Here is an 18,553-nt window from a genome sequence, read left to right as displayed (position 1 = left end):
ATGTTTCAAAACACGTCGTGTGTTTGTGACGCTAGATGTGTGTGCACGCATACATGTAGTGTGTTATGTGTGATACATAATATCCTGAATGCAAGTGAAGTTATGTTTAAATTGTAAGTTTAAGTTATTTTTAAGTTTATGTTTATTGGTAATAAAAATTGGGGATTTATTTGCAGTAAATGGTAAATTAAATAAGAAACGTGTATATATTTTTTATTCCTACATATACGAGTAAGGAGAGTAAGGAAAGAATAATCCAGATTAAAACAGGCTAGTCGTGGGGCAGAGGCTCAAACGTGTGTCTGTAAATTCGATAGGTTGTAGGTTCAAACCCACTTGAGGATTATTCTTTTTTTATATTTTCATTTCTTCTCTCTGGTATAATAAAATAGATTATGATGTCAGTAATTTCAATATAGTTCAGTTCAATTGTTAGTTTATGGCGTTCCGAGTGATTAGTGTTCAACTGGCGCACGGTTGGGCACTAGTCTCTTTACCAATATTAATATGAATAATAATGTACAATACAAATGAAAAGCCATTCAGTTCTATACGTTTCAGCTTTGACCCACTTAAAATATTTTATGTAACCTATTAACTAGCTTTATTAGAGAAACATCGATAAACATATTATTTAACTTTATAACTATTTTTCAAGTGACATTAAAATTCATAACTTCATGTTTGTTATTTTAGTTAAAAATAAATAGCGACCATTAACTGAAAATCACATGATATGTTTAACTCGAAAGCAACAATGTATCTCTAATGTGTGTGTATTTACTATTTATTATACAACAGTCAACAGACTGCGTGCATGAATGAATGAACCGCACGTACACAGTACACGCCCATGACGCAGTGACATGCGTCAAACCTGACTGTTCTACCAGGGCTGCAGCGGAAACGAGAGTTGCATTGTGCATACCACATTTCATATCTTCAACCAGAACCGTTCGAACTGCGATTGAAACGCGCAACTGTGTTCCAGCTCTTTTCCTCCAGAGAAATTTATGCATTTTGCTATCTTCGTCGCACCTTACCTACGCTAACTGGGCGGCAGTTGTGGTAGGTCTTCGTATAATGGGGAAAGGGTGGCCTACTTTATGATAATCAATGAATGTGAGATATCCACATTTATGATTAACTCTAAGAAACTAGGTAGTTTCTAAATAGATCTTCTGGGTAAAGTAAAAATTGTTAATTAATCATTATGTCATAAGGATATCATACAATATTATTATTAAATTAATAATTATATCGTCTGCTATTAAAAAATATATATAAGGGATAAAAAATATCTTTAAAAAACTATGTAAAAGAAAGTTTATTATAATTTGGAAAATTGATTTGTTTTGTCTACTACACGAAATAAGGATAAATATAAAATTTTGTATATTTTTTTATACTTTCGAATAAAAATGAACAACACGAAAAAATAAAAATTATTTTAATAAGTATACGCTCTAAACTGATACAGATTACAATATATAATATTTGACAAATATTATTATTATTATCGAATATTGAATTCCTATGTCGTACTCATTTAAATCCTACTACTAAGTACTTAGTTTTATAATAGTTGCTCTTTCAGTGCAAAATCTTTTTGTGTCTAGACAAGTATAAGTACGTATAGTCACCAGGACTGTATAAATGAAGAAAGATCTCATATATTTTTGTTATTCCATTGACGTACCCGTTTATATACCTTCTCGTATGCAATAGAAACCTATTACTTAGCATTTTAGTGGACTACCTTCTACATAGTTTGGTGCGCCTAGTATTTTAGCAACGCACTGTATGTATTTTCTGAATTATCATAATAATAATAATTATTTTTTAATAAATGAATAAATAATATTTCAGTATTATGAGATTCAGAGACCAGTCGTGGCGCAGGGGCACAAGCTTGCGGCTGTAAACATGACAGGTTGTAGGTTGGATTCCCAATCGAGTAAATAAAATATTAAATATTTTCATTTCTTCGCTCTAGTAATGCGCCAAAGCGCGGTCTGAATTCCACCAGGTAACGCCTCCAGAAATCAGCAGGAAATGTAGAATGGAAGTGTCTTATTGAGGACAGTGTGTTAGCACTAGGTTTCCAGGTTCCCTTTGCCTGTATGTTCTGCCCTACTATGTGCAGTATACAAAGTGAACAATACTAGTAAAAATATTTGACAAAATAAAAAAAGGAAGCTTTTCGACTTAATTGAATAGGTTGCGTGTGCTTTATCTTTAGTTATTTAATATTTAAATGAATTTGCATCGAATATTACTTATATTTTACGATTAATTGCAAATTAAACATATTTCGTTTTATTTATGAAACAATAAATAAAATAGAAAAAAAAGTACTTAAAAATAAATTACCTTTATAAAAATTCTATCAGGTAAAAATATTTTTCGATATTTTCATTTTTCATTCTGCAACACTACTACCTGCTACTACTGTATCCTACTCTTATCAAGATATGGGGTCCTGGTGAAAAATGACGTCATGTGACGCAATCCCCATACCCATCAGATTTACGCATTCCCCCCGGGTTCACTGACGACAATAAATAATTGATTTAGAGGGAAAGAGGCACGTTCTGTTATATTGGTCATTTATCCTCTTGTTCTGTATGATTATACCAACGTTAATATTATTATTTTTATAGCATTTTGTTGCAGTTGTATATTACTTTTGTAAAATAAATAATTGCTCTTATGGTCCAATGTTCTGTCCATTAAAGAGTCATATTTGATAGCCCACATACCTCACAATGCCTAGATCAGAGAAACTTTACTTTACGTGATCTCATATCACGTAAATTCCATTTATTTATAATATTTGATCCAACAATACCACAAACAGAATATAAAAAACATCCTTATTATATATATTTTTTCTTTTTTAAATATCCTTCATTTATAGCAACCCCGCGTGCGTTCCGATTGGTTAGAACTAACTTTAAGTGGTCAGCCGTTACTTTCTCGTTTTGGTCGACCATTGTTCGCGTGCCGCCATTCTCCCCACGCAATGCCATTGTCCCCTTCGAAAGCTCGTATCTCCTGTCGACCTATATATCCCTAGTATGAAAAGGGGGCAAACCATTGTTTTCACGCACTCTCATTATCATAAATATACAAAATTTGATTTGAGGAATGCTTAAATGAAACTAGTCCGTATTGCATTCTTTTTGTTTTCTGAATTGTTCAAGAATGGATAATGGATGATATGTGGTTGTAACTAAAATAAGAATTTGATTATTTATAGGTAAAAATAGATATAATATAAATTTTCATTAAATTGAATTATATAATAATCAAATTCATCATTATTAAAATCAGAATCATAATTTCAGTTCATTATTACTGTGACAAAGAGATATCAATTGACGACAGTATTAATTAATATCGTATTATACAAATTTAAAATAGTATAAGAAAAATGTAATTTCATTATTATTACTGTTATTATTTATTGTAATATATAAATGCTTTCCAAATACTTTAGAAATATATATTTAAAAGAAAATATTTTAAACAAAAAAACAAGCGCTATCACGTTACGACGTCAGCGTTGCAATCTGCAGTATAATTAACTTGTACCTACGAAGTGGAGTGAATGGCCGTTGCATGCAACGTCTCGGTCGACGCCTGATAATAATCCTTGAGGCTATCCTTGCGCAGGACGACTCTACACGCAACCTCTTGCTGTTATTTGCTGCCCTGGTACTTCGCAGGATATTTTGTCCCTTTGGGAACGTACGATCATCCTAAGGGATAGCTAAGAAAGAGAATAAAACAAAGTATTCGGTGTACGTTTTGATGGTCTACCACTTTAATTATTATTGATTCTTGAAATGGACCATATTTTGTGTGTATTATGACTTAATTTGCCTAATTAGATATTTTTTATTTTAAATTATAATCTTTATTAATGTCATTTCATTTTCTTGGCTTAATCCACAGATATTATAAAATAAATTTAATACCATGAATATTAGTTTGTTCTACACCTATTTTTGTCATAAATTCTTATATTACAATCTATAATTAAATAACTTAAAATAAAATAATATTTATTTATTGTATGAAAAACCGCAGTGGGTGGCGTATACACTATTTTGCCTTAAGTTAGTGAATTGAAAAGGAACCGGTAGAAAAACTTCCTTTCGATTTCTGAGTTCCTGTTAGTTGTTGACGTCATTCCAATAGAATTCATCCCTTGGGTACCTCCCAAAAATGTAACAACTTCCATTTCTCTCTTTCTTTATTAAGTTGTGGTAAGTTCGAATGGAAAGGATAAAAAGCTTTGATTTAATATAATATACACAGTTATCACATTTTAAATAACGCACTTTGTATTCATTAGTTCAATGTACATATAATAAAAACGATAATAGATAATTAATTCATTAAAATAAGTGTTGTAAGTAAAAAATAATTAAGTAGAGTAAGTTCTGTACTGACAAGTTAAAAGGGGCGTGTCCTGTTTAACTGAAGTTCATCCAAGTATCTCAGCAAGGGGAGGGTGCCAGAACGAGAGGCACTAAGCGCGCCCGGTGCCTCCTCGTCGCACTTGCGAGCTTTACAAAGCTCACTTTCATTGAAAGCTTCCCTATGCCTCTGAAGTCCTAGTACCTTCCCGCGTCAGTACCGTCGTTGTCGCTAGCCGCTTTCTCCTTCATCAACGAACATTGTATTGGAAATATCCTCGACGAGTGAGATGTAGATACGTGTTGTCCTTTTCTAAAGCAATGGAGTCTTGTAGGAACTCTAGGACCTTTAGCTACAGATACATACATTATATAGAATACCAGCAAAATAATTATTTTATTATTTTCTGGTCGCATATTTCACCTTACTGGAAAGATCAATAGGACTAATTCTACTTTACACTACAAGTTTACAATTTATAAAATTAAAATATTATTCATAGTGTTTATAAAATGTATTCGCAACTGTGTACTCAATGGAGTACACAAAGTAACATACTTTACTTTATACATTTTATTAACTGAATATTGATTTGTAATGAAACATAAACCTTAATATTAAGTAGGTACGAAAACCAATATCATAATTTATATGGTAATGTTATCAATAATTTTAGTTTAAATATATTCTAAAAACATATAAAGAATGACTTTTGCATAAAAAAATAAACTCAAAGGAAAATGTCTATAATTAGCTATAAACATAATAAAATTTTATATTTTTATATTTTACATTTTCTTCTGTATTAACATTTTTTTTTAATTTCAGCATGCTTCGGTACGATACAAAGACCGCTCACTTCGACAACAACGCAAGGGACGACAGTAACAATACCGATAACGCAGGTGATCACCCAGCAGCCCACCATACAGCAGCCGCCTCAGATATGCTCCGAAGCTACCAACACTTTGTCACCGTTAGGAAGACTACGAAGTGCCATGCGGAATACTACCTATACGAGAATAAGCGGTTATTTTGACGCTTATATTATTTTCTATAGCGATGAGCATTTGGTAAGTGTGTTGATTAATTTGAAATAAATATGATCTTGAAATATTTCCGTAGTTACGAGATGCTTATACATTATATATTATTAAAAATATATATCAATGTTTAAATAATTAAAAAGTTGTTACCTTAACTCACGTAAACTCGTTGCTATTATATTATAGCAAATATTTAGGCAGTTAAATTTTTTTGTTAAGGCGAACAAATTCCGCCAAACGAAAATTTAACATACCTATATGAGATTTAGATCTACTAGCGTATCTAGCATATTTAGAGTTTTTTCTAGGGGGGTAATTTCGAAGGTATTTTCTTGGCGCACCAGACTATTCTGGAGTGGACACAGCCTACCCTTCCTTTCCTTCACCCATTCATATAGTTATTATAATTATGATATTATAAATAATCAAACAGAGTGAAGACCCATCTCCCGAAGAGCGTCGACTGGAGTACATAAGTGGTTGGGACGGTATGGGCACGGGAGTGGTGATGGCTGACGGGGGCGCTGCGATATGGGTGCCATCGGGTGATGTCAAACGTGCGCGTGCGTCTCTCACGTGCGCATGGCTCGTGCTCGATGCGGACGATCTGAGCCAACCATCGATGATCGAATGGATCACGGTAAGAAGATAAGTTCTTTTTATATAAATAATCCTACAAAATAATGATGTAATATTCTCGAAACTCTCAAATTGACACTCCAAACCTTCACACTACAAACTGCGGGAAGGTCCTCTTCATCTTTCTCGGACAATGCGCTAATCGCTTATTTTAACCTTTTTCGATTTTAAATAATAAAGTTAATGTACCTATAAAAATTTATGTACTTTAGCAAGAGCGCCCAAGGCGAAATGACCGTTCAGTAGCAGCAGATGCTCGGCTCACATCTGTGAATGAATGGGCGATGTTAGGTGCTAATCTACAACGAGAAGGAATGCAATTATTTCATGCACCAACTTTAATAGACACGCTATGGGAAGAAGAAGTTGATCCTATGAGACGAAGACCTGAATTTTCTAGAATCGTTGCAAATCTACATCATCCAGAGTATATAGGTAAATACTATTCTTAATATTGTTTGATAATTTCAGAATTAGGTCATCAAATTCTATACATTTTTTGTACTGTAATAATCATAATGTATTCATATACAGGTGTGACCTGGCGTGAGAAAGTAGAAGCAGTCCGCAATGAGTTACGATCTATAGGAGCGGACGCGATGGTGGTGACCGCTCTGGACGAGGTCGCCTGGCTTCTTAATATACGCGGGAGAGATCTTCCTTATGCTCCTCTTTTAAAAGCTTTTGTCATTATAAGTGCAAAGGATTTTCGAGTCTATACACCTGCGGGGAAATTGTCTATGCCAGTTCGTGAAGCCCTTGCTGCCTATAACTGCTATCCTAACGCAAACACCGCTCTCGACTGCACGAAGTAAACAATTAGATTTTTTTTAAATCTGAATTTATTTTTTTGCCATTTTACAGTTCAATTAATATCTCTTTAAAATTTTAGGGTAAATGACTATGCCGCTATATATTCAGATTTACGAAGACCTACGGAATCGAAAATCCTCGTACCAACCGCAGGAACTTTCCAAAGAGGTGCTTCTGCAGCGATTGCACAGAATATTCCACAATTAAAAAGAGTATTCCAACCGTCTCCAATAATTTATTTGAAAGCTCAAAAAAATCCAGCCGAAATCAAAGGAATGCAAAAAGCCCATTTGCGTGATGCTGTAGCTATGTGTACAGTGCTTAGCTATATAGAGAGCAAGGTAGCTGGCCCTTAAATATACAATTTTTTCACTAGAATTTTTATCTTTATTTTAACTTCCACTTCAAAGAATATTTATAATTTATTATGAAATCAGGGAAAAGCTAATCTCAACGAGAAAACGGTTAGTATGAAAGTGGATGCGACACGTGCAACGCAAGCAGGCTATGTGGGGTTGTCAATGCAGACCCGCGTCGCTTTCGGCCCCAACGCCGCCGAACCAGAGTATAGAGCCACTAACGCAACAAACAGACGGATTTTCACCAATTCTACCTTAGTAATACAGTCAGGAGGGCAATATGATGGTGAGAACAAGATTTAATATAGCAAAATTAAAACAAGAAAATATTCAAATATTTTTTTAATACTTTTTTTTACATTATTAAAGTCGAATTATATAAGGCAATTACGATTTTTTCCAACGGAATACATACAGGCATTAAATTTTTAAATTAAATTCTATAACAAATTTTTATAGTTACTGTTTCTAACAAACTATGTAAAACACAATTTCTAGAAGGTACAACAGTGGTAACACGTACCGTACATTACGGAACCCCATCCCGTGATGAACGTAAAGCGTACACAAGCGTGCTCAGATCTCTAGCTGCTTTGAGCATGCTGCAGACGCCCATGGCGCTGCCAGCGGCCCACACTGACCCCGTGGCTAGGGCTCCGCTATGGAATTACAAACAAGATTATATTCAACCCACTGGATATGGTGTAGGAGCTGCTTTAAGTCGTCGTGAAGGTATTCTAATATAGCATAAATATTATTGTTTTGAATAATCGAGGAGTGTACCTAATATGTAATTTATTAGATTTTGTACTACTTACGTACTTTTCAAATATACCTATAGTTACATACGTCTCATATTTTATGATCACAGATGCCGTGCCGTGCTGCAGAGGCACAAATGTGTTATTGTGAATGCGATTTGCAGTTATGCGGTTGGGGGTTCGATGCCCACACAAGGGAATGAATTGTTTAATATTGTAATTTCCTAATTCTGGTAACGATGAAAGCAATAGTACAAATTCGGCGGAGAGTTTAAGTGGAATTCATAACTCTCAGTCTTAGTTAGTCTAATAGAATACTATAACTCTTAGCAGACATGCCGAACTGCATAATGCCAGTATTAATTTGTATAGTTATTAATTTTATTATTGTTGTTGAAGCTCTACTGAATCTCTTAGTTAAACGAATAATAGATTCAAAATATGATTTGTTTAATGCAGAAAGTTATATTATAACTTAATATAATTTCAGACCCTGTTGTTATTGATTATCGACAAGATACAAATTTACACACGTTTAGAGAAGGATATTTTATTACTAGTGGTAAGTATAATAATAGACGATAATTTTGTAATAACAAAATAAATGTGAAAATTTATGCTTAGCATAACAATTTTTTACGCAAATATTTTTATATTAAGACTACGTGATTTTAATATTTTTGTTTTTTATTATATTTATTCTAATCTTCTTATTCATTGTGTATTGTAGAGCCTGCGTGGTATCAACTAAATAAATTCGGGGTCAAGCTAGGGAATGTTTTAGAAGTAATTCTCCAACACGGCGGCTACCTGGGTTTCCGAGAAGCCACGCTAATACCTTTCGAGCCGAAACTTATAGATAAAAATCTTCTAACAGAATACGAGGTAAAGCTATTTAATATTGAAACCTTAATAGAATTATCTTAAACATCACGAACAACGAAACAAATTCGTTGTAGAATTCAAATTCAAATCAATTTAACAATAATAATGGTAATAAAAAGTAAAAGTTTTTCTTGTTATTTGTGAAATTTATTGACAATAAATGACTAGTCGACTACACAAAAGCCTGCGATCAAATGCCTTGTTACGAAAGTGGGTATTTTGCAAATATTCCCAGTTCGGTTCGACAAAATACATTTTTATACGACAAACTAAATACCTACGTTAAATTGCATAATATAAAATTAGTAAACTATACATCAAGTAAATTGTATCTATCTTTATTACAGATAACATGGTTAAATGCATACAACGAACGGATAAGAAAAACCGTCGGTCCCGAGCTACGAGACCAAGGACTAACCGACGTATATTATTGGATGATGAATAAAACACTTCACATAGAGTCTCCAAGGGCAAAGAAATTCACCAGCAGTTCTACAATATCGCATGTTCCAAGCTTAGAAATAGTTATAATGATATACTTTACAGCGGTTTTAATTAATATTAAAATTTAATTTCGCAAGCGCGTAGATCTCTAAATAGATAGGCTTAAATTGTTGTGTTGTAACTAGTAACTAATAGGTAAGTGAATCAGTTTAGTCTACAGTAGGAATCCTTAGAGATTTTCGTGATTATTTATATTTTCATTGTTTTTTGTTATCGTTTGAATTACTTTACGCTAATTTTTAACTTTGAAAACCAATAGATTTGTAACGGAAGACCAACGATTTATATACAACGTGTATAGCATTATTCACAGTATGCCGCATGAAGTAGGGTAGACAGAGGAAGCCTAGTGTGGATACACTCCGCTGTCCATTTTCCACCGAATTCTGGAGGCGAAAAATATTTTCATTTACTTTTACTTAGTATATTATATTGTTTTTTATGTGTACCTATATATAGTACTTATATATTGTTTTAATACATTACATGAGCTTATAAAAATGTTTGTAATTGTGTACTTAATATTTTATTGCTTAGCAAAAATGTTGTTGATAGTCCCTTAGAATAAAATAATAAAAAATATGATAAAAAAAATATCATAAGTATGAAAAATATATTACTTTTACCTACAAATTTTACATAAATACTACAGTCTCTATGTCTGTACCTGTAGATATTATTTATTTAATATTTATTATATTACTGATATGACGAAAATTCCTAAAAAAACCAATTGTATGCAACAATTCTATTTAAAGAAATAAAGTAATATAATGGTACAAAAATTTAACTTTGAATGGCTATATGGAGTTTGTTTGTGACACATACTTATTGCTGGTATAAAATGTGGAATATTGGAAATTTGTTAAGTGTAAATGGTTTATTATTATTATATAAATTATTTTAATTATGAAATAACGTGAAAAAATAGTTCTTATATAAATCAAATTAAAGTTAATATCTTAGTATACATTTTATATTTAAAACATATCACGATGTATGGTGAGAGTGGGGAGTAATGAATACTTAATGAGTTTCTCTTTCAATTTATATATTAATATTAGCTCGTCGTAATTAGTTAATTAAATGTTTCTTTACTGTAAGGTGAAAAATTAGAGCCATTAATTTAAAATTGTTCTAGATATAGTTAGAGTAAAAAATTAAAAGTCATGCACCAAGTGCCTTATTAAAACTAGAATGTACATTGCTTATTAGTAATTATTATAAAAAAAATAGAATTATTATTATAAAATTTATTACGACGTGTTGATATATAACTTATACTGTGTAATGTCTTCATAAAAGTATTATAAATTAGCAATATTTAGCTTCATAAATACGCTTACTTATAACTTGTAGTGCTTGCCAAAATGTTCATTGTTGTTGCTTAAAGAAAATAATGTAGAATAACAGAATAATTTAATTTTAATATATTTTGTAAAGTGTAATTCCACACTCAGGATTAAAAAAATTAGAAAAAATAATAAATAAAAAATATCAAATAAATTTCAACGTAGCGTGACTTGGAAGTTCAATTTGGAATCTTGGAATTTTCCCATTTTTTTATAAAAATATCTTTCTGTTTATACGTACCAGTTAGCGTTACAAATTAACTTTTAACAATGTGATAGATAATCACAGTTAAAGATTAGATTACTATAAAAACTGTCATTAAAAGTAAATAAATATAAGTTCTAAATGTAAGATACTCTATGAATTTATCTGTTTAAAGCAATACAGTAGATGCTTCGTATTTCGTCAAATAACCGCATATTAATGTAAAGATTGCAATAAATAAAATAAATATTAAATAAAACGCCTTTATTTACATTGGTCCGTACAAATCACGAATAAGACATATCTTATATGTATAACAAACATGTCCCCAGTTCCATTAAAAGCGCCACGACAGTCTCAACGACGGCAATAATACATATTGTTATATTTACAAATAAAGTGTTGCCACACAAGTGTCTTTACTAAACATCTAGCCTGCGTGAATGAAAGCCAAATACTTAAATAAGAATATGCAGTTACAAAAAATATATTAACGATTTTTTAAGGGTTCCATAATTTGAAAGAAAAAAACAGAGCCCTTATAGGATAAATTTGCTATCCGTCCGTCACACAGACATTTATGCCTGTCTCTGTCTGCTAAGACCATATTTTTTTATATATGCCTTTTCCTTCAACTTAAGCTTGCATCGAAAGATTTAATGATAACTGCACATCTTGTTAACACATTAGGTAACGTTTAGTTATGACAATGATATTACATTTAGAAGAGATCAAGAAAAAAAAACAACAATAACTTAAATATATAAAGAGAAAACAAAAATGCATTTGATGTTATATCACTAGTCAGATGTCAGTCTTATGACTGATTTCGATATAAGAAATTTTACATACACTGCAAATATGTATACATAATAGTCGACTAAGTTTTTTTATATACATACTTGAAAAAAGTATTAGTTTTATTTCTTTAAATGAACACAGTTTTTTAAACCGACATGTGTATCGAGACTAGACAATAAATATTACAAAATAGTGGTATGTATATATTATGTTAGAGGGACTATTTATTAAATATTTTATGTAATTAATATACGATATGTACCATGCAATATTATAATTCTGAAATTTATTATTTACTGGAGCTGAAGCTTTTAGTTTACTTTAAACTTTTTTTTGTGTTATAAAGCATATAATTATACTTAGTAAAATAACAAACAGAATCAACCGTAGATGATTTTTAATAACATTAATAAAACAATTAAAACGGAAAGACTTAGTAAACATTATAATCGATCATAAAGTAGTTGAAATTGTTCTTCAAATACTAATTACAAAAAGCTAAAGAAAATATACATAATACTTTAAAAACTTAAGCTAAGAATAAACTCACCACAAAATAACACAAAATCTAACATTCATTTTTATTGTTACACTTTTCGCCATTTGTTCAATCTTATATTTAATGAATGCATTCATTTAAAGTGAATTAAATGCTTACAATTGTCTCTGAGTGCAATAATTAGTAACTAATATAGACTTAACTGAAGTAGTAAATATATAGACTTAACTGAAGACTGTGATCATCATATTTAAATGGTAACTTAAAAATCGCTCACAGATTAATAATTATTTTAATATCAATAATGTATATTTTGTTTTGCATATTCCAACATTAAACCGAAAAAAAATAAAAAAACGATATTATGCTGTCATATATATGTTACAGGAAATCTGTATAGTTCAGGTATTCTATACAATCTAGGCAATGTATAAAATATCTGGGGGTTCCAGGCAATGTTGGAAATATTATGAATATTATTATTATATTATATTATCCATTACTGTATAGAATACATAAGCAATTTAAGATAAATAATATTTCACACAGAAATTTTAGGTATATTATCTAAGTATTGTATAGATTCTACAGATTGCCGGTAACATATATATAGCGTTAATTATTAATTTTAAAGTTAATCAATAGATATATTTTTTAAACATACCGTTATACAAATATTTAAAAAATAATATACTAATCTCTAGGTATATTTTTGAATAAAAAATAAATAACATATTCATACGAAATGAATTATAATGGCATTAAGCTCTATAAGCGAAGGCTCCTTACTACGAAAATACTATGAGTATTCATCTTCTAAGATCCACCATTTCTACTGACGCCGACTCGTCGAGACGAATGTGAGATACAGTCTGAAAATAATAAAAAAAAATAGCGTCAGCAATAGCAAAGTAGGAAGAGAGAACCTGGGAACCTATTGTTAAGACTCTCCATTGGTCGGTTAATTAGAGCAGATTGATGGGTAGATAAACATCAATTTTTTAACATGTATTTAAAACGGAAAAGTAATAATAATAAAAAATTGTCTTGACTGACATACAACGTGATCCTAGTGGAGGTGAAGGGAATTGGGGAATGGAATGTCTTAGTACTAGGTTTCCTTATCTACCCTGCTCTATAAGATATACAGCATGGAGCTAAAAAATTCTTAATAAAAATACATATTAATAACGTTACATAGAATAATGGCGGGTCGTTGGGATGCGGGTGGAAGCCGCTCTGGCGGCAGTTGGCGATGTATTGCATTCCATAATCCGCTGTCAACGCGAAGTAACCCGTCCTGCAGAAAATATTTTTTATTTATCTGTCCCATAAAAATCACATGCAGTCTATATTATATATGTCGTGAAATATAATGTCATCATACGTATATACTAAGTATAGCTACTAAGTATAGAGAATCATCTCATAAATTGGAAAAGTGACACTTATCATAACGGCAACGGGGAGGGCACCAAGGTGCACAAAGGATAGGGTATAAATGTAGCAATTGTAAACGAATTAAGTATAACGAGTAAAAAAAAATACAATATTATTGGCGACAAAATAGTTAATAATTGAAAATTTCAACGACTTGTGTAGTACAAAATAATAAAATATGTAAATATAACCATAAAGAATTATTATGAGAAAACGTGTAGCTAGAGTGATATAAAACATGGCGCTTCTTTTAAAAGCTACCCTGATGTGCTAAAAGATAATGTGGCGCCATCTTAATTCAATGCATTTTGACATATACTTTTTCATATACAGATGATTTTTCTTACTTGTACCCACCACACGTCATATAGATATTGTATGATTGAAAATTGACCAATCTTATATTTGATTTGTTGCAACGAGCAACGATTCCCAAACTTTATCATTCATAATTTTGTGATATTTCAATATTACTTGGACACTAAACGAAAATTTTCCAGGCGATTGTTGTGTTTCGTCCTAATATTTGTCATAACTTTATCTATGAATAAACAAAATTTATCTATACTAATATTATATAACTGAAGAAGTTTCTGGTTTGAATACCCTCATATCGGTAACTGGTTCGCATCGAAAATTCCTTTTTATGTTAAATAGTCAAATTTTGAATATTATAAGTCTATTTTTATTTTGTCTTCTTACCAAAAGCAAGGAAATAAATATTTCATTCTTCTGAGTGGTGGCATTCACGCGCTTAGAGTCAGACAATAATAAAAAATATGTTAAACCAACTCATTATATTTAGGGGCGCAGACAATAGCAATGGCTTCCGGCATCATGAGCTGGTATGAGCACTGCGTGTGAAGGTCTACCGAAGATAGGAAGGCGGTCTGCGTTGGGTGCGTCTAGAAGGAAAATAGATTAATAAAATTAAGAAGTATTTAGGATAAAATAAAATATTTTTAGTGTACACAATACAAATCACAGGGTAATATGAGTATATTTTTATAGCTTTATCCATATTACTGAACCCAAAACCGGCGAAAGAGGTATGCAGAGATCGTAGCGTGTGGTGTCCCATTCTCTCTAGCTACTTCTAAGTACCCTACTTAGCGAACAGCTAAAAAGGCATACATTTTAAATTTTGTAGCATCACATTTCATCATATAGTATTACAACATGAAAGTGTGAACAGATATAATATATGGAATATGGTTTTATTTAAATAATTTCTAGGTGTAAAATAGCAAAATATGTGACGTTACTAGGTGTGATGTGAGATCCGACAAATGTGACAAAAGGGTCAAAAAATTAAATTCGTGAGACTCAATTTATTAATGAACCCGACCCCCACTCAATATATTAAAAGATTTAACCTAAAAAATCTAAACAAAAAAACATAATATCTTACATGTATCCAACCCAATGTGATCAAGTTATGTTGGTCTTGATAGTGAAAAATTTCTTCTTCATTATTGGTGCTGCAAGAGTCTGCTGTTCCCGTTTGCTTTGGTACCACTACATGGGTTATTTTCAATTGATCTCTTTCCTAAAATAGATAATATATTTAATTTTAACTTCAATAATTTCATATTTATGCACATCACGGCTAAGAGTCAGATGAACATATCTACATTTTCAAAATTTGATAAGAGAGCAAAAATACTGTGTATAATCACTACCTCAAACTTTACCGATTTATCCTACACATATGTACCTACTTGTAATCTCACTCACTAATTTTGAAAAATTTTAACCCTAAAGGGATGAAATAGGGGTTGAAAGTGTGGGAAAAGGGATTTTTTTTAAATCAGCACCGATTTTTATAAAATTTGAAATTTAGACTCTTAAAACTATTTCATTGAAGATATGTTTCATGGTTTATTAGAATTCACGCCTAAGGGTGCAAATAAGTAGACGAAGCTGGGCGCGTCCCCTAGTTAAATTATAATAAGAGCAATATATGTAAACACTGTGTAATATATATAAACACTATCTTAACATACCAAAATACCAGCCAAGATGCCGCATAATTCAATATTCCTTGCTGTGTTAGATGCTGCCAATGCCAAAAATCTGGACAGCAAAGCCGCTGGGACAACTACGAGACGCAATCTACGTTCTCCAATTAGAGGTGGGAGGTAATCATTGATGCCTCCATCACTGTAAAAACAACAATATAATTATTAATTAATTTCTTTTAAATTAGGTTCTGTTTATTTTTTTTTATTTACGTTTTCCTGCGTACTTGGTAGGTAAAATAAACATAACATATTCCCCAGGCACCACTCAATTATCGAGACATTGTATTGAATTAAGCGTCATAATTAAACATCATACTTTATTCGGCCTTGGATAAACCCTGGGAATGTAACCCACAAAAGATAAAAGGATATTTAATAGACTACAATGATAATATAATATTTTAGTAGTATATTGTATATGTATGTTAATGCATATTAACCCTTCAATCATAATTGAAATGACATTGAATTTACAACTTACTTATATCTTTATCTAATTAAAATTTATCTAATTTAATTTTACTACTTAAGTGATAAAACTATTAAAAAATACCTAGCATTTATTTAGTGAAAATAAATATAAATAGTTACTTATTTAAATTTAAATAAAATAAAAATACAACAGTATAAGTTGACCTTGTGGGCATTGCAGCACAGTGTCAGAGTACCTGATTTTAAATTTAGTGGTAGTGATTTTTATTTCCCAATGAGGGGAATATTTTCACATGCTATCTTTCGAACTATACTTCTCTAGTCTTCTAGAACTCGAACTATACTTCTCTAGTCTTCTTCTTAGTCTTACTTTTCTATACCTTTCACATTTAATTTTATCATTTTAATGTTTTTTAATCAATAAGAATTAGTTCAATTGTTGATAAATATATATTTTTTAAAAGAAATCTTAATACAAATCTTCCACTAAAAGATGGAAAGCGAGAAACATTGTCTTTATTTTACTCTCTGCCACCTCTAATATATGCAGGATAAAGCATGATGCTAAAAAAATTCTTACTGTGGCCTAGAGGGTGGTATAAGAGGTGGTGCAGGATGGTAATGCTGAGGAGGCGCCCGAGGAGGCTCTGTTGCAAAGTCATCAGGATACAAGACCCCATCAACTGGTGGTGCTGATGGAGTTACTGCCCATTCCTCCTGTAAGTGGTATTTCTAAAGTCTTATTTCTAAATATTATAAGGTACTAGATTGTAATAAACTTTACTATCTGCCAAAATATTTCATAAAATATATGAATTACATAAAAAAACTAAAGCTCACAGGCTGTCTCAAACAATTATCATCAATTAAGTTCTAGAACATACTTCAAATGCAGCAGTAGTTTAACCATTTCAAATATGTTATACTTTTAGAAGGACCTGCTCTGAGCTCCTATCTGTGTAAAGGCACCTTTACACATCCTCATGGTAAATCTACAGAATGCTAAGTAGTTTCAAGTGTGAAAAATAATACTATACCGCATGTAAAAGGTGAGGTGTTGACATATGTCCATCTTGGCGATTTTCATCTGCCTGAAGTCGTTGAGCTAATTTTTCATCTTCTTGTTCTTGTTTCTTTCTTGCTTCTTCAGATATCCTTCTCTTTGCCTATAAGATTTTTCTTACATTATTATAGAAAATATGTGATAAAACTTCTATATAATAGATTATATATTTTTTTATTTAAGACATTGTGTTACCCACTTTATGTCCAATTTTCTTAACATTGCTGTGAATCTCTAGTGTTACCACAATGTGTAAATGAAAATAATTTATTATCTGAGTAAGAATCAAGCCACACCACACCTGCGGTATTTACAGTCAGACACTGTAGTATCCACAATAGCCACAATTATGTCATTTACAGTAAATAGTCTTTTGCTATATTAACAATGGCAGTAATTAGAATTGTTGAAAACTCTGCACATAGTAAATTAAGAAATATACAAAGTTTTAGAAGTAATATTACCTCATTCTCTATATACAAAGCATGCTCTTTCTTGTATTGCTCAACTAATTTTTGTTTTAATTTTTCAGCTTTTGGCATGACTTCTTTTAGCATTGATTGATTAACTGCTTTAACTTCAGGTGGAACGGTATTATATTCTGGATGTTTTCTAATTTTCTCCAAAAATAAAGTCATAAATTTCATATATAAGATGTATGCATTTTCAAAACTGCCTTCAGCTAAATATACATTCGCCATTCTCACCATTTCTAAGCCTGATCTATAATATCTATAACATAAGACAAATTGTTTAAATTTCGCAACATTTAATTAAATTTCAATTCAGTAATAAGAATTAAATGTAATAATATAAAGCTATGTAAAAAATAACATTTGAACGAGGTAATTAATCTTAATTGCATTAAATATGCTTATAGAGAGAGTATATTATGATTCATTATGCAAAATTTATTAAATCACAAGCTAAGTAATGAGTTTACCTCCTTGGTGGAACATTGGGATCTACTTCAACTATAGCTCCATAGTTAGCTAACTGCTTTACTCTTATTGCCGGTTCCAAAGATGCAAGATCCAGAATTTTAGTACTTTTCTCACTTGATTGCATTTTAAGTGATAATTTCTATTTAATTTTTCTTACAATGTATATTTATTATATTTATACATATAAAAGGACATAAACGTTACAGAAGCGAATTATTATCAAAATAATTTCTTTTATATAAAGACACCGTATTAAATACTAATATTATTTTAAAATACAAACAATGTACAACTGACATAACACACACTGAAATCTGAAAATTAAATGTCATCTAAATTTGACATTGAAAAATAA

At 31.1% G+C, this 18,553-nt stretch overlaps 2 protein-coding genes across 2 annotated transcripts in view; one reads left to right on the top strand and one right to left on the bottom strand.

Annotated features, from left to right (window-relative positions):
* Positions 1 to 12,002, top strand: part of LOC146538296 (xaa-Pro aminopeptidase 1-like) — a 21,919-nt gene extending 9,917 nt beyond the window's left edge. Inside the window, exons 2-11 of the mRNA XM_085186341.1 lie at positions 5,257 to 5,501; positions 5,908 to 6,114; positions 6,326 to 6,548; positions 6,648 to 6,924; positions 7,006 to 7,267; positions 7,364 to 7,571; positions 7,784 to 8,017; positions 8,537 to 8,608; positions 8,777 to 8,931; positions 9,279 to 12,002. Of these exons, the coding sequence (XP_085042467.1) occupies positions 5,257 to 5,501; positions 5,908 to 6,114; positions 6,326 to 6,548; positions 6,648 to 6,924; positions 7,006 to 7,267; positions 7,364 to 7,571; positions 7,784 to 8,017; positions 8,537 to 8,608; positions 8,777 to 8,931; positions 9,279 to 9,506 (2,111 nt within the window). The 3' untranslated portion in view covers positions 9,507 to 12,002. The remainder of the gene's footprint in view (positions 1 to 5,256; positions 5,502 to 5,907; positions 6,115 to 6,325; positions 6,549 to 6,647; positions 6,925 to 7,005; positions 7,268 to 7,363; positions 7,572 to 7,783; positions 8,018 to 8,536; positions 8,609 to 8,776; positions 8,932 to 9,278) is intronic.
* On the bottom strand, positions 11,245 to 18,553 carry LOC146538295 (STAM-binding protein-like A). Its single transcript, XM_085186345.1, has 9 exons — positions 18,198 to 18,553; positions 17,719 to 17,986; positions 17,229 to 17,357; positions 16,772 to 16,908; positions 15,742 to 15,898; positions 15,147 to 15,284; positions 14,528 to 14,640; positions 13,493 to 13,595; positions 11,245 to 13,167 (listed from the first exon to the last, which is right to left on the bottom strand). The coding sequence occupies exons 1-9, from the start codon at positions 18,320 to 18,322 to the stop codon at positions 13,105 to 13,107; spliced, it is 1,233 nt and encodes a 410-aa protein (XP_085042471.1). The 5' UTR covers positions 18,323 to 18,553; the 3' UTR covers positions 11,245 to 13,104.

This window comes from Heliconius melpomene, chromosome 6 (genome assembly GCF_056956725.1).
Source record: "Heliconius melpomene rosina isolate 202511_hmr_F chromosome 6, ASM5695672v1, whole genome shotgun sequence".
Taxonomy (NCBI): Eukaryota; Metazoa; Arthropoda; class Insecta; order Lepidoptera; family Nymphalidae; genus Heliconius; species Heliconius melpomene.
This window is presented reverse-complemented; position numbering and strand designations above follow the sequence as displayed.

Bases quoted from the DNA above. Each gene is read 5' to 3' on its own strand.
- LOC146538295 (XM_085186345.1), bottom strand. From the start codon at position 18,322: ATGCAATCAAGTGAGAAAAGTACTAAAATTCTGGATCTTGCATCTTTG. The intron at 17,987-18,197 runs GTAAACTCATTA...CTTATGTTATAG, and splicing joins CCCAATGTTCCACCAAGGAG to ATATTATAGATCAGGCTTAG. The intron at 14,641-15,146 runs GTAAGATATTAT...TTTTCCTTCTAG, and splicing joins TCACATTGGGTTGGATACAT to ACGCACCCAACGCAGACCGC.